Here is a 16,132-nt window from a genome sequence, read left to right on the forward strand (position 1 = left end):
GCAAAATCAAGCCAGAGGAACCCACAGAATCTCCAAAACGGATTCAGCACGACGTAGATGAGACTCCGAGACTTTCTGTTCTGTGCATATATAAGCGCATATATAGGGTGTCCCAAAAAATGTATCCATTCTTAAACAATTGGTTACCAAATTGTCTATTTCATTGTAGATTAAATTGAATCAATGATGGCAACCAGACTAAACTTTGAACAAAGAAAATTCATTTTCAAAATGAGAAAATGCCGTTCAAGAGAGAACATGTCAATTTATCAGCTGCAAAAGGGTGTATACATTTTTGGGGGACACCTGGTTCGAAGTGGAATGTTTTGAACAGCGGCCATCTTCAAAGCACCAGTGTGGATCTACCTCTCCATATGCCTTAAATTGAAAATAGCTGCAGACAATAAGTTAAGGATGTGCTTTAAACCTAAGGATATACCTAAAAGTTTGTATTTTGTTTTTATCACTTTGTTGATCATTTGTGGATAAAATTATAACAACATGTCAGCCTGTTTGGACGTGAGGTGTAGATTGATACGCCGGCCACTTGAGTGACCATAATGAGGTGAAATTAGAAATAATTTTACAGTTGCCGAATGCAGAAGGGCTGACACGGATTTTGTTGTTACAAGGAAATACTACAAGGTATGTACATACAAAAAAAATAGTATGTCATTCTTTTTTTAATGCAGATATTGATCACAATAAAACATTTGGACAACATGATTCCGTTTCTTTTGTTTAAAATGATTGGTAGATGTGCAAAACAGGTCAATAAATCACAATTTATAAAATTATTAGGAAAATATTAAAGAAGTTGGACTATCATCACAGTAGAATGCACGTTGTCTGCATGTGTCCATCGACGTACAGTAAGTGTTGTTGTGAGGCACATCAATTTGTCTTCCCTTGCCTAACAGCGTTTTCCACCTGTAAACAAACAAACAAAAAACTTGAAAGACTTGCATTTATGCGTTTACATAATTGTGCCATCCTACACATACTAATTAGCAGCAGGCTAGCAGCAGATAACGTGTTGTAGCCACAGCAATACAGTAGTAGTAAATAATACTAAACATAATTACAATCATCATCATAATAACAATATCAAAGATAAGTGGTTTCATGCGCAAGATTTTAGCTTTTGTATTTTTGAGCACCGGACACATGAAAATGCAGGGATAGGAAGAACATACCTTCGGTAACACCAGCGGCAACATGGCTACAAAAACACACGGTCTTTGTGGCTTGGTTCCACATCTGCCTTCATGAACATGTTGTCCTCCCATGTCATGATGATGGCAGATGGATGTGGTATTTCCAAATTGTCTTTTTTTTAGGGATTTTGCTCCGGTGTTGTTTTGGATGGCGAAAGTGTAAAACGGAAGTCACGAGCAAAAATGCGGACGTAATGCTGAAGTACGTCAGAAACTTGTCCATAGAAAGTATAGTTATAACAGATTTTCCACCCTTAAATCAACAAAATTGTCCACACTGTTCATTATTTTTGTATTGTTTTATGTTATAAAAATCATTGGTGGGAACTGAGAAGTATGACAGTTCAAATACTTTACTATTATATTGAAGTAAAAATACTAAATTAAAGGATTTAAGTAAATTGCAACTGGACACCTTCACTTAAGGAGGGCCTCATTATGGTTGATCAAGTCCAATTTCTGCCCAGTAGCCAATTAAGTGTACTGTTGAATAAAAAGATTGGAACTTACACAGCATACATAATTGTCAGTGCATCAATGCAGTCCACCAGTAAGAAGGTTAAGAGGGAAGGTTTCATCAATTAAGCTATGATTTCAGTGTCCTTTATGTAAGAAAGTTAAAGTCATATAAATATGAAAGGTGGTAAGTTAATATATTATGTACAGTGGGGCAAATAAGTATTTAGTCAACCACTAATTGTGCAAGTTCTCCAACTTGAAAATATTAGAGAGGCCTGTAATTGTCAACATGGGTAAACCACAACCATGAGAGACCGAATGTGGAAAAAAACCCCAGAAAATCAGTTTGATTTTTAAAGTATTTGCAAATCATGGTGGGAAATAAGTATTTGGTCAATACCAAAAGTTCATCTCAATACTTTTTATGGTCCCTTTGTTGGCAATAATGGAGGCCAAACGTTTTCTGTAACTCTTCACAAGCTTTTCGAACACTGTTGCTGGTATTTTGGCCCATTCCTCCATGCAGAGCTCCTCTAGAGCAGTGATGTTTTGGGGCTGTCGTTAGGCAACACGGACTTTCAACACCATCCAGATCAAGATTTTCTATGGGGTTGAGATCTGGAGACTGGCTAGGCCACTCCAGGACCTTGAAATGCTTCTTACGAAGCCACTCCTTTGTTGCCCTGGCTGTGTGTTTGGGATCATTGCCATGCTGAAAGACCCAGCCACGTCTCATCTTCAATGCCCTTGCTGATGGAAGATTTTCACTCAAAATCTCTCGATACATGGCCCCATTCATTCTTTCCTTTACACAGATCTGTCGTCCTGGTCCCTTTACAGCAGTACTTCTCAAATAGTGGGGCGCGCAGACAACAGATATGAAGAGCAGTGTGCCACCGTCGTTTTCGAAAGCCGTTTTCCGACCGGACTCACTCACGCAGCGGCCCACTGCCTTGTCCGGTTCTCACGTCACCGCCCGAGAAGTGCCATTTTCGGCTTGGGATCGTCACGACGACCGCCCTCACCTACGGTTCTACCTCGGCCGCCGTGAATGCGCTTTTTTCGTGCCGTTTGCCTTTTAGCTTTGACTTTTAATACAGTGGGTGATGATGAAAAACCACTGTTTACTGTGTCTAAAAATAATTATAGCAGACAGCCAGAAGCCAAATCAATTAAGACGCCACTTAAAGACATTAGACCCCAATCTCATTGTTAAGCCGCTTGATTTTTTCAGTGAAAACGTGCCGAATATTGCCAACAATCGTCCTGCTTTGTCAGTGTTATATCAGTAAACCAGTGAGCATTGTTAGCATGCTAATTGCAAAATAACTCCACACCATTGCAAAGGAGGTAAATACTGTGAGCAGCAAAAATAAAAACTCTCCTGTCCAAGGACACTTTTTTTTTTCTCTTTTATTCAGATTTGTTTTTTCGGTCAAATTTTTTGGCACATTGTCCTAATGAGTGAATGTTTCTAATCAATTTTAATTTGTTATTATTTACTGATTTTATTACATTTTATTTTTCTGTATCAAATGGTCAAAAATGTACCTTGAGTGTATTTTTTAGTTGGATGTGATTTTTTTTTTTTTTAATTCAGGCAAATTGATGCACGTCAAGTCTTCTCTGTTACAAACAAAACAATGTTAATAAAGTTATACTTTATTATAAGTTGATCTATGTTACTTTTTTTCTTTATTAGAAAAAAAGGACACAATGTTAGGCAGATGCGTATTTATAATAGTAATTTTATAGACAAATGATACTATTTACACTGGCGGCAGAGAGTTTGGTTGGGCGCGAAACATTTTTCTTCTTCCTTGGGGGGGCGTGACAGAAAATAATTGAGAAGCACTGCTCTACAGAAAAACAGCCCCAAAGCATGATGTTTCCACCCCCATACTTCACAGTGGGTATGGTGTTCTTCGGATGCAATTCAGTATTCTTTCTCCTCCAAACACGAGAACCTGTGTTTCTACCAAAAAGTTGTATTTTGTTTTCAACTGACCATAACACATTAACCCAGTCCTCTTCTGGATCATCCAAATGCTCTCTAGCGAACCGCAGACTGGCCTACTTTCTTCAGCAGGGGGACACGTCTGGCAGTGCAGGATTTGAGACCCTGGTGGCGCATTGTGTTACTGATAGTAGCCTTTGTTACTGTTGTCCCAGCTCCCTGTAGGTCATTCACTAGGTCCCCCGTGTGGTTCTGGGATTTTTGCTCACCATTCTTGTTATCATTTTGACGCCACGGGGTGAGATCCTGCATGGAGCCCCAGATCGAGGGAGATTATCACTGGTCTTGTATGGCTTCCATTTTCTAATAATTCCTCCCACAGTTGATTTCTTTACACCAAGCGTTTTCCCTATTGCAGATTCAGTCATCCCAGCCTGGTGCAGGTCTACAATTTTGTCTCTGGTGTCCTTCGATAGCTCTTTGGTCTTGGCCATAGTGGAGTTTGGAGTGTGGTCAGATGGAGGTTGTGGACAGGTGTCTTTTATACCGATAATGAGCTAAAACAGGTGCCATTAATACAGGTAACGAGAGGAGCCTCGTTAGACCTCGTTAGAAGTTAGACCTCTTTGACAGCCAGAAATCTTGCTTGTTTGTAGGTGACCAAATACTTATTTTCCACTCTAATTTGGAAATAAATTCTTTAAAAATCAAACAATGGGATTTTCTGTTTTTTTCCCACATTCTGTCTCTCATGGTTAAGGTTTACCCATGTTGACAATTACAGGCCTCTCTAATCTTTTCAAGTAGGAGAACTTGCACAATTGGTGGTTGACTAAATACTTATTTGCCCCACTGTATATGGCGAAAAATACTCAGGTGACTTGAAGTTCCACTCTGAGACCGCCAATTTGGCCAATTTCAAAATCGTCCTATATGCATGTGTGATAAATCATTGGAAATCTTAAAATATTCATTTTCAGGGATAAGAAAAATTTTGAACAGGAGGGCATTTTTAAAAAAATAAAAATTTTAACAGCAGAACCCTACCTGGAGGTGAGAGCACACGAGAGCATAATTAAAGACGCCATGATTTTAACGAGATATTATAGCGTACTTACCTCTTTTTTCTCCGAAAACTCCATGTAGCATGTATCACCGAATGTCAAGACACAGCTGTCAATGGCCACAGTCGGATTTTGGGGGGATTTTACGGGTAAAATATGGTAATATAACAAGGGTCGCGATGCAGAAATCGCAGACATCAAGGAGTGGTCGAGATTTCATTTTCATATATTTACCCTTTTAAACATTTTTTTTTTCATTTTTTTCTTTGTTTGGATCGATTATTTATCATCTATAATATCGGGGAAAACGTGACAGTAACGAAAAAAATACAATTAAGTGATAGTTACAGTATAAGGTAGATATTCGTGACTTTTTTACAGACGCTAATTTTTTCATTGTGACTTAATTTGTTTAAAAGTTTAAAATATGTGAGTGAATATTTTTTTTTAAATCATTTTTTTTAAACTAAATATTAGACATCGATCAATGATTCTAAGCTAAAAATGACAGACATTTTGAATAATAAATACAATTACTTACCTCTTTTTATGACTAGGATGAAACAAAAGCGGTTGAGCGACGTCTGTAAACGGGGGTTTCCAGGTTAAAACGGACAAATTAAAAATAGTTCGGGGGCTTAATGTGCCGTGAATCCGCTATGGCAGCATGTAGACATATTGTTCGATCAAACACAACGGTTCTTTTGGCATTTTATTTTAAAAAGGGGTGCAAGAGCAGAAACTGCTTTTTTAGCCTTGTCTGTGTTTTCCGCCATATGCACAGCACTGAGAGAGGGGTAAAGAGGGGAGTCATAAATGGTGGAACCAGGAATTAAGGCCCATGAAGACTTTTACAATCAAAAATATAATTTATAAATTATTGAAATTTATTGCACTTATTTCAATACAAAATCCATTCTAACTTTAACATTGAAAGCAAACAAAGGAACAGGATAAGATGCATAAACGTGTTAATGTAAGTAAAGAAATGTACTTTTTTTTTTCTTGTTACTGTAACATTTCAAAACATTTCAAAGGGACAATATCTTGACGGCCTCTAATGTTGTGGTAAATTTGTGACTTTTTGTGACTTTAGTGCAGGCAGCATAGGATTCAGTTCCCACTCAATGACAATCTGAATGTGAGTGTGAATGTCTTTCGAATGTTGTCTTTCAAATGACAGTTGACTAGTACAGTGTGTCATCAGCCTTTCGCCCGTTAATCTGTCAATGGACAATTTGCAACATGGCCAGGCATCTTCACACCAGTGGTTAACTTTGAGCACTGTCAAAAATACATTGTCATAGTTACAGTATAGACCAGAAATATTAGAGCAGAGAGCCTAAGACCAGAGCTATTTTGCAAGTTTTCAGAATCTCATTGTCAATCTGCTCTTTATTTTATTCACTTATTTATTTTTACCACATGAGCTGTGATCGCACCAAAGTCCTTGCCACCACCTTACATCTGACACATTGTATGCCTCTGCGTGTGACCATACAACTCATCTGAAATTTGACTACATTTTCAGGTTTTCGTGTCCCAGTATTAGGAAAACACACATTTATGAAAATGGCTGCCCCCCAAAAATATATTTCAATACAAAACCCATTCTACTCCCATTCCTCAAGAGGATATCAATACTGGATCATGTACAGTTTAATCTTGTGATTCAGCTCAACAAATGTCACAATTACGCCACTTTAAGTGGGAGTCATAGACTTCATATATTGACAGGTCAATATATGATCATGGTCAATTGCCAGCCACTGTGCAACGCCATCAAGCAGGGGGCCCATCCCATAATCCGCTTCAGTTATTCGCAGTCAGTCGCAGCGACACATGCAGCGATTCAACGCCGGATTTAGGATAAAAGTACGAAAGCTGTACCGCATACAAACAGGAAGCATTGTCTCAGGAGGGATTTGTTCGAGGATTCAAGGTAATAATTGTATTTTTCGTACCATGCATGCATTCTGAAACGATATGAAAAAAATTAATGGGAGAAATTAGCTGCTACGGCATTGGCATCATAGTTCGCAATATTTACGTAAAATAAATGCTAACTGCCCAGTTCTTTGCTCTTTTAACTAAGAATTGAGACTGTTTTATGCCCATATCTATAAAGAATTCAGGGTTATAAGCATTTATTCACAAGAATTTCAATGTAAAAAGCTCTTTGTTGTGGTAAGGCGGCGCCACAGTGACTTAAAGATGAGCAGCAAATTGGACATATTTACGTAAAACAAATTATACTGCCCGTTTTCTTGCTTTTAGCCAAGAGTCGAGCCTGTCTTACGTCATTATCTATAGATAATTGAGCGATTTACGCATTTATTCACCATAAGCGGATTTTAAAGGGGGGGCCAGAGTGTCAGGCCCCCCTGGTGGCCGAAAAGTGTCATTGCATGAAATTGACTGTTCTATATACATAAAAGTTGTAAAGCAATAAAACTGCAATAAAAATGAATGAAATGAACGAAAAACTATATTTTCATAATGGGTCAAAATTATTTTTCAAACAGATCATGTGACTAGCACCTTAGATGGTCATTTGCTTTGCATATAATTGCCCCCCCCCACCCCACCCCCCAAAAAAATAGGAGAGGGCAATTTTTTTTTTCAAAAGATTTTTTTTATTGATGGAACTTTTTGGGGGGGGGGGGTTGAAGCGACTTTTTTTTTTTTGATTGAATGATTTAGACACAAATGTCCTACCCATAATATGGCCCAAACACAAAAAGGATTGCTTCAATCAAAGAAAACTTTTTAAATGAAAAATTAAGTGATTTTTTTTTGTTTGTTTTTTGGATTGAAGTGATTTTTCTTTTTGAAAATATATATTTTTTAAGCAACTTATTTTTTGATTGAATAATAAAGACAAAAACGTCCTAGCCAAAATGTGGCCCAGAGACAAATCAACATTAATTTCATCAAAAAAGTTGCTTCAATCAAAAAAAAAACGACTCTAATCAAAAAAAAAAAAAAAGAAAAATTTAAATCAATGAAAAATAGCTTTCACATGCATTTTTTTTAAGTTTCAATTTTGTTTTTGCCCCCTTTTTTTTTTTTTTTTTATTGAAGTGACTTTTATTGGTTGAAAATATATATTTTGATATTTTTTTTTTCTTGAAGCAACATTTTTTTCTGATTGAATAATAAAGACACAAATCTATCTCCATATTGCTCGCCCAGGGAATACAGCTTTTGACTGGGGTAACTACATTGGCATGACACCGGTGGGCGTGCCATATTCAATGGATGACGATCTTGACGAAAAGTATTGCCTAAGCAGCCAAATCTAGAATTCCCCTCAAGGATGACGGGAAACCAAAAACGCTCATTGTCAACTTATTATAATAAATATTCTTAAGTTAATTTTATTGCTGACACTGCGTTTTGGGGTCATCAACATGTTGTGCCCCCCCCCCCCTTGCCCCAAAAGTCAAACTCCGCCTGTGTTATTCACAAAAAAATTTATTGTAAAAAGCTCTTTGTCTGTGTTTCCACTTGGTCAGCTTTGACGGAGATAGGCCCCCTATTAGTCAGCCCTGTGTCCCGTCAATTCCATTATGAAGTCTATGATTTTCACGTTCTTGTGCATCAGTATTAGGAAAACACACATTTACAAAAATGGCTGTCCCCCAAAACTCTATTTCAATACAAAATCCATTCAACTCCCATTCCTCATGAAGACATCAATACTGGATCATGTACAGTTTATCTGTGCGATTCAGCTCAACAAATGCCACAATTGGGCCACGCCGAGCGGGAGTTTGTGCTACTACTTTTTTACTGCATAGGCTACCGGTCAAATTTGACAGCATTAGATATTTCTTTTCTTATCTATATGACTTTACAGTAGATAGTAGTAATAGGTAATAATAATGAAATAGTCATATAATAAAGATAGCAATAGATAGTAGTACTGTACTCGTAGTCCTAGTGGATTTCTTACTTAAAAATTGAAATTACAACACTTTTTCAAACCCTGAATGCAGCACAGTCCATCAAATCCAGTATCACGTGACTGTAATATGCGTTCTCTCATTGGTGTTTAAAAGTTGCACGTGACAATAAATCCTGCTCGCAATTGGTTGCCTTCTACTGCATAACATTTTTCCCGCAACTTGCGGATTGTGGAATACCAACCGAAGTTTTGCTGCTGCTAACATGCCCAAGCGAGCATATCCGTTCACGGAAACCTTCTCGTCCCAGTACAAAATACATGTTGGGCAGCATGAGCTGAATAACTCCAGTGTGTTTGGGAATAAATACAGGAAAGAAATCTACGGTAAGTACGTGTTCGCAGACGACCGTCGAAATTAGCTAACTAGCCTCTTTTCTGATGCATTACATTGACTACCCACCGGGCTACGACAGTCGCATGTGCTCATACGAATCAATGGTTGGACACGTCACTGAATACTTTTGATATGTATTTTGACCTCAATAAATGGGTCGGTGTGGTTTTAGCAGTCATTACCCCTAAGCGGCAGTAAAGTGTGCTAACGATGTCCTGTTCTTATCCTCGGCCTGTGTTGGCGTTGTTTTTAGCTCACTTTCGGGGATCTTTTCACAGAAAAGACGAAGAACCTGCTTTTCAATGGCGCCAAGGCTATGGTTGATAAAATATGGTCCGGCGACGAGAAAACCAACGAGCCTGAGTCAACTAGACAAGAGACTGTCGAAAGCAGCCACACTCTCTTAAGAGGACAGACTTTAATAGGCACTGACGGAAGACTTACTAAAGCCACAAAAACTCAAGGTGAGTTTATTCTTTGTTTGAATGTGTTTAATTTTACCATAGGGTGGGTTAAATAGCTTAGTGTTTCCCACAGTGACATGAGGCAAATCATAGATGGCGAAAAGCTGTAGGGTTTTTTTGTGTATTAAATTTAACAAAAAACAAATAATAAGACATACATAAATTACACAAAACATAGATGCTAGGGGATGAGTCAATTTAATTACACGACTTTTATTTTATTTATTTTTTGGTTTGTTTTTACAAATATTAAGTTTTGATCCTTTTTGTTTCTCGAGTCCTTGATAAGCTCTAAATATGAGATGGTGTCATTATAAAAGGTTTGAAAGCAGGTTTAAGGGTGCAATACAGTGGTACCTCCACATTCGAAGTTAATTCGTTCCAGGACCTTGTTTGTAAGTTGAAATGGTCGTATGTCGAGTAGGATTTTCCCACAATAAATGCATTATAATTCCAATAATTCGTTCCACAGCCCGAAAACATACACTAAATTCTCAATAAATATTGATGCTACTATTGCAAATTACAATTACAAAGAGCAAAACAAATACATTATGAATAAAAATCGGAATAATAATATAATAATAGCAATAATAATACCTGTAATAATGTAACAAACTGGGTGCTATGGTGGCGAATGTGTTTACGTGGTGTACCTGAACGCATCGCGTGGCTGACGATAGAATGAGCCTTTTTAGTTTCACTTTGTTTACTAGTTGTGGGGGACTCTATGCTTACTCATTCACTCCCAGCCAGTTTCACCAGAGCAAGGCCCTTCGCTCCCGGCCGTTTTTTCTGGATTTTGACTGATTTTGCAAGGCCCACAGAAAATTCTGTTCTATTGCTATATAAACTTGGAACCCACCCAAAAAAAATTAGACTCTCTTCTTTCAGCAGGAAAAAAAAAGTAAGTTCGTATCTTATTCTATTCTTTAGAAATCAGCATTAGAAAATAGCTTAGTTTGAGCAATTTTCCAATTTCTGATGAAAAAAACGGAGAAAATGAGCTTTTTGTAAACGCATACATTTCAAACATAACTTTGACTTTAACAAAGCTATTTTTTGCATTAGTTACATTCCAAACATCTGAATAATGTTTTCCTTTTACAAAATACCACAAACAACCAGACAAATAGAGCTTTAGATAGCAAAGTAACAATTTATTCACACACACGACTACTGAGAGATGACTGTTTGTCGCCGAGATGACGCCGTTGTCGCCACGTCAGCTGTGTAAACTTTTCCCTCATGGTTGTCTGTCTCACAAAGATGGATTATTTTTGCATTCCTGCGGGGTCTGCTTGGCGAGCCGCTCCAAGGGGGGGTTTCACTCGTTTTTCACGGTCGTCCAGCGCCTGGCGTCCCAGGCGCTCTCTCGTTGTTTTGTTCGGTCGGAGCACCGCCTGGCTTCATGCCGCCAGCGCTCTGACCATGCTGCCCGGCCATTCACTGCTGTTGAATCGGGTTGCCTCGTCTTACAAAATGCGCTACTGCCCTCCAGTGGCCAGTTTTATTGCTTTAAAATGGGTTTGGAGCGTTGTTCTTTGTTTCTCAGATACAGCGGAAGCTATATATGCTTCTTATAAAAAAAAAAAAAAAAAAATTTTTAACGCAATAGACGTATAAATACGTTTTTTGGGACAGTGGAGCATTTAAAAATAGAATGTATTTATACGTTTCTGGGAGCAAATGAGTTAAGTTGATGGAATAAATGATTAGAAACCTGACGAAGCTGGCAATTTCTTTGGTGGTGTTACCACAATATTAATTGCCACCTTAACTTAAAAAGACTGGCGAATGGAGGAGGACCGTTATAGGCAGTCTATGGCTGTATTGTTGAGCAAGCCATATCACGGATGCGCACCCCACGCTCATATCTATCTTCATGGTAATGGTAAACTTCAACTTTTATTTTCACCACCTGCACTAACATTGTTGGAACCCATGTTGATTTCTCTCACAATAAAATCTGCCATGCGTCCGTCTTGTGGGAAAACAAACTGCGGTGCTCTCATACATCGTCGTATTTAGAGCATGTCTTCGGATGTAGAAACAAATGGCGAGTCACATTTTACGTCGAATGTTGAAAAGATCGTGTGTCGAAGCGATCGTATGTTAAGGTACAACTATTTGCGGTTGTGGAATAAATAAAAATTAGGGCTGTCAAAATTATCGTGTTAACATGCGGTAATTAATTTTTTTAATTAATCACGTTAAAATATTTGACGCAATTAACGCACATGTCCCACTCAGAAAGTATTCTGCCTTTTGGTAAGTTTTACAGCAAGACTTTTTGTGCTGTCCAACAGCGAACTCTTGTGGTCGCTTTGCGACATGGTTTATTGTTTTCTTTCCAGTTCATTATGGCTGCACGACGTCTCGGGCTGATAATGTTGTGCTTATATGATCCTTGGACAAGATTTGTCCGTAAGTATGGTTGTTGTAAAGAATGTACATATTATGTTAGTAAGCGAAATGTTATATTTTTTGTATGAGACTCTTTTTATGTTTAGTGAACCTGTACAGCGTGCTAAGCTAACGTTGTTGCTAATGCAATGCTTGTGTACTTTTTTTTTTTTTTTTGTAGTTTTACAACGGTCTAGAGAGGACAATGGTTTGAGGCCATTTTATTAATAAATCAGATGAAAAAGGAAGAAGTCTAATTATTAAGGCGTCGTTCACTAGCTGTCTAGCTTTGGAAAAAGTAGACGCTTCGGAGTGAGGACAGCATAGACAGATTTAAATGACAGTAGAGTGAAATGCCCACTACAGTCCTTTTGTAACGTATGTTGAATGTATATATCCATCTTGTGTCTTATCTTTCCATTCCAACAATTTATTTTACAGAATCTATATATAATTTACAGAAAAATATTGGCATATGGCATATTTTATAGATGGTTTGAATTGCGATTAATTGCGATTAATTACGATTAATTAATTTTTAAGCTGTAATTAACTCGATTAAAAAATTTAATCGTTTGACAGCCCTAATAAAAATTAATAAAAATTAAACAAGTCTCAATTTCAAATTGCTTCTGGACAAAAAAAAACAAATGACTAGTCAAATTTTACGTCGGATGTTGAAAGGGTCGTATGTTGACGCAATTGTATGTCAAGGTACCACTGTACAATATCGCAAACCCTCCAAAAATCGCAATGTCCAATATACTTCAGGCCTCATCTATATTGTTTTTTTTGTTTGTTTGTTTTTAACTTTTTAAGGGCTAAAAAGTAACAAAATAATCCAAAAATACAGTGGCATTGCCGAAAGATACAAAAATAATGATGGAGCAAGGTTCACCCCTTTGTAAACAAGTGCATGAGGAAATACAGTGAAGAAAATAAGGATTTGAACACCCTGCGATTTTGCAAGTTCTCTCACTTAGAAATCATGTAGAAGTCTGAAATTTTCAGTGTAGGTGCATGTCCACTGTGAGTGAGGTAATCTAAAAAGAAAAGTCCAGAAATCACAATGCTTTATTTAACAATTTATGTGTGTGATACAGCTGCAAATAAGTATTTGAAAACCTATCAGTTAGAATTCTGACCCTGAAAGACATGTTAGTCCGGCTATTAAAGACCAATCTCCACTCCATGTATTATCCTGAATCACTTGTTTGAGGTCAACAGCTCCATAAAGACACCCGTCCACCCCATACAATCAGGAAGACTCAAACTTGTCACATGGCCAAGACCAAAGACCTGTCCAATGACACCAGAGACAAAATTGTACACCTCCAAAAGGCTGGAAAGGGCTACGGGGGCTACGGACCAATTACCAAGCGATTTGGGGGAAAAAAGGTCAACTGTTGGAGCAATCATTAGAAAATGGAAGAAGCTAAACATGACGGTCAATTTCAATTGGAGTGGAGCCCAATGTAAGGTATCACCTCGTGTGGTCTCAATGATCCTAAAAAAGGTGACGAATCAGCCCAGAACTACACAACAGGAGTTGGTCAGTGACATAAAAAGAGCTGAGACCAGTTTCCAAGGTTACTGTTGGCAATACACTAAGACATCATTGTTTGAAATCATGCATGGCACAGTAGGTTCCCCTGCTTAAACCAGCACATGTCAAGGCCAGTCTTAAGTTTGCCTATGACCATTTGGATGATGCAGAGGAGTCATGGAAGCAGGTTTTGTGGTCAGATGAGAGCAAAATAGATTTTTTTGGTCGTAATTCCACTAACCGTGCTTGGAGGAAGAAGAATGATGAGTATTATCCCAAGAACACCATCCCTACTGTGAAACATGGGGGTGGTAGCATCATGCTTTTGGGTTGTTTATCTGTACTGTGAGATTTTGGCGAACAACCTATTTTTCCTCAGTCAGCATTTTCTTCATTGTAGTCAGTTTAAGGACAACGTTCTTGAACGTACATGTGCAAGGAATTAAGGAAATTCATCATCCATCTTTTAGAGGGGAAACTATAATTGTGATGAATGAGTTTGACATCCTCAGTCTAAATTGTCCATACATTTTATTGTCATCTTCTGTATATTTTCTCTATCAACTGGCAGCCAATCCTGAATGTGCACCACCTCTCAACAAATGTCATCTGGGATAATTTCAAGTACACTAAGGGCGATGCAGTCGTATAAATTTTTAGTATTGTAGGTTTACTGTGGGAAGCAAACAAGCAAAACATTACACGTTGTATTCCAAATGCAAGCATTGTAGAAACTACATGGATGGATTGTCAACAATATGTAAATAAAGCATACACTTGTGTTTTCTAGGGCCTCCTCCAACTGGCTGCTACGTTTGTCAGAGGAGTGCATCATGCCGGACATCTTGCTCGCTGTGTGAACGACTTGTCTGCTCCCCCTGCAGCCGACAGTGCTCCAACTGCTCCAGCCTCTGCTGTTCAGTCTGTACCATCATTGAGTGAGTTTGTTTTATTTTTATGTTTTCAATGCCACTATATAACAATCTTCCTTTAGGTAGACTGTTGCTCCCAACTACAGAGGGTCAGTTTAATCCTCATGAGGGTAAGAGGTGTATCATCTACATTTTCATTGATCTGGCAGAAACGATGGCTATACAGTATTTGTCAAAATGTCCTTTTGAAACAAAAAGTGAACCAAAACCCTTTTCTTTGAAGAAGTATGTGCTTTTTTCCACAAGTCAAGAATTGACCGCTTTCCCCGCTTGCATACCTAGTGTCCGACATTGTCAACTTTCCACGCATATATTTTTTCAACCCTTCATTAACCGTCGCCGGGATGTTGTGCTCGTCGACGCATTTAGCTCGACGATATCGTCGACTAGTCGGGACAGCTCTGGTTTAAAGCATTTTATATTTCCGATATTTTGTGCGTTTGCGCTATACTTTTTGAAAAGTGTATTGGCGACGATACCGACAGATAAAATAAAACTCATAAAAGCCAGCTCACACTTGGATCGGTGCTCCCTGATTATACTCCTTATCAACACGAAGGTGCATGTTTTTTTAAAATTGAAAAAACAAATCCTCAAAAAAGTATGGTTTGCTACATTATGTATTATGTAGGTTTTACTATTAATGTTTAACATTTTGCAGAAAACATGGTGGTTGCTATTTAGCTGTGCGGGCTTGTCTGTACAGACTATGTCAATTTGAGTATTAGTATAGATTTATTAATTGGAAGGGGAGGTGTGAATGTCTTTTGTAATATATAAGTGAATGTTGGAAAATCTTGAATACACTTTAAGCATGTGTATGTCAGTCACTAAAAGTACTGATCACTTATAGTCACCGTTTTCTCTCACCCGCAGTTACAGTGGACGTTATGATGAAGTGCTCTGCTGCAGTTGTTCCACATAATGGAAGTCCAGCTCACAGATGATGAGTTTATGCTTGAAAACGCGATGTCCTCACTTACTCAGACTGCATTTTTAAAAATGATAATAGTCCTTTCTTTATCTTATCTAAATGTGTGTAATGTATAGAGCTATATTGAAATAAACTTGAACATTTTTTATACCATTATGACTGTGTTTGTAGTTTTTTTGTAACTTGAAATATTAGTCAGTAATTAAAAAAAAAAGGGATATTTCAAATATTCGGGAAAAGGGGGGATTTCTGTGGTGTGGTAAAACCAAAGATGAAATATTAAGATTGTGCTGTGCACTGGTCTATCGCCAGACTTGTATTCAATAGAGGAGCTTTAGAAATAAGTTCATGCTTAAGGTTTTCAAATGGCAACCAAGAAACCTGAGATTCTCTTAAACTGATTCTTGGTGGCTTGCTACAATAAATGTTTGTTGTTGGGTGAATAACTGATGTAATTTTTTGCTTGAGGACCATTATGCCTAGCTGCAGTATCCAGGCAACCGGGCCCGCTTTGAACTCTCAAATTCTTTCACAGTAAACGCTTCTGGCTCCGGGCGAGCCACTCAGCTAAGATCAATTGCTTATTTTATCCATTAAACAAGGGCTGCAGCGATGGATTAGTTTAGTAGTCGGTTAATTGATAAACCATTACTTCGAATAATCGAGTAATCGGCTAAGGAACATGAAAAATTACCTGAGCTGAGCCTTAAACAGTACAAAAAAATAAATGAGGCTCTCTGTACAACAAAAGAACAATTGGCTAACTTACATCGCAAAAGTCCGCTAGTTAAAATGCTAACTTTTTTTTACAATGCTCTTAACAAATGGTTCAAACACATATTCCCACAA

The 16,132-nt window shown here is 37.9% G+C and overlaps 1 protein-coding gene across 1 annotated transcript; it reads left to right on the plus strand.

Annotated features, from left to right (window-relative positions):
• The first annotated feature begins 8,799 nt into the window (after positions 1-8,799).
• siva1 (SIVA1, apoptosis-inducing factor) lies at positions 8,800-15,439 on the plus strand. The gene is made up of 4 exons (XM_057859769.1): positions 8,800-8,991; positions 9,280-9,465; positions 14,208-14,355; positions 15,226-15,439. The coding sequence occupies exons 1-4, from the start codon at positions 8,871-8,873 to the stop codon at positions 15,272-15,274; spliced, it is 504 nt and encodes a 167-aa protein (XP_057715752.1). The 5' UTR covers positions 8,800-8,870; the 3' UTR covers positions 15,275-15,439.
• Positions 15,440-16,132: the final 693 nt, after the last annotated feature.

This window comes from Corythoichthys intestinalis, chromosome 15, assembly GCF_030265065.1.
Source record: "Corythoichthys intestinalis isolate RoL2023-P3 chromosome 15, ASM3026506v1, whole genome shotgun sequence".
NCBI lineage: Eukaryota > Metazoa > Chordata > Actinopteri > Syngnathiformes > Syngnathidae > Corythoichthys > Corythoichthys intestinalis.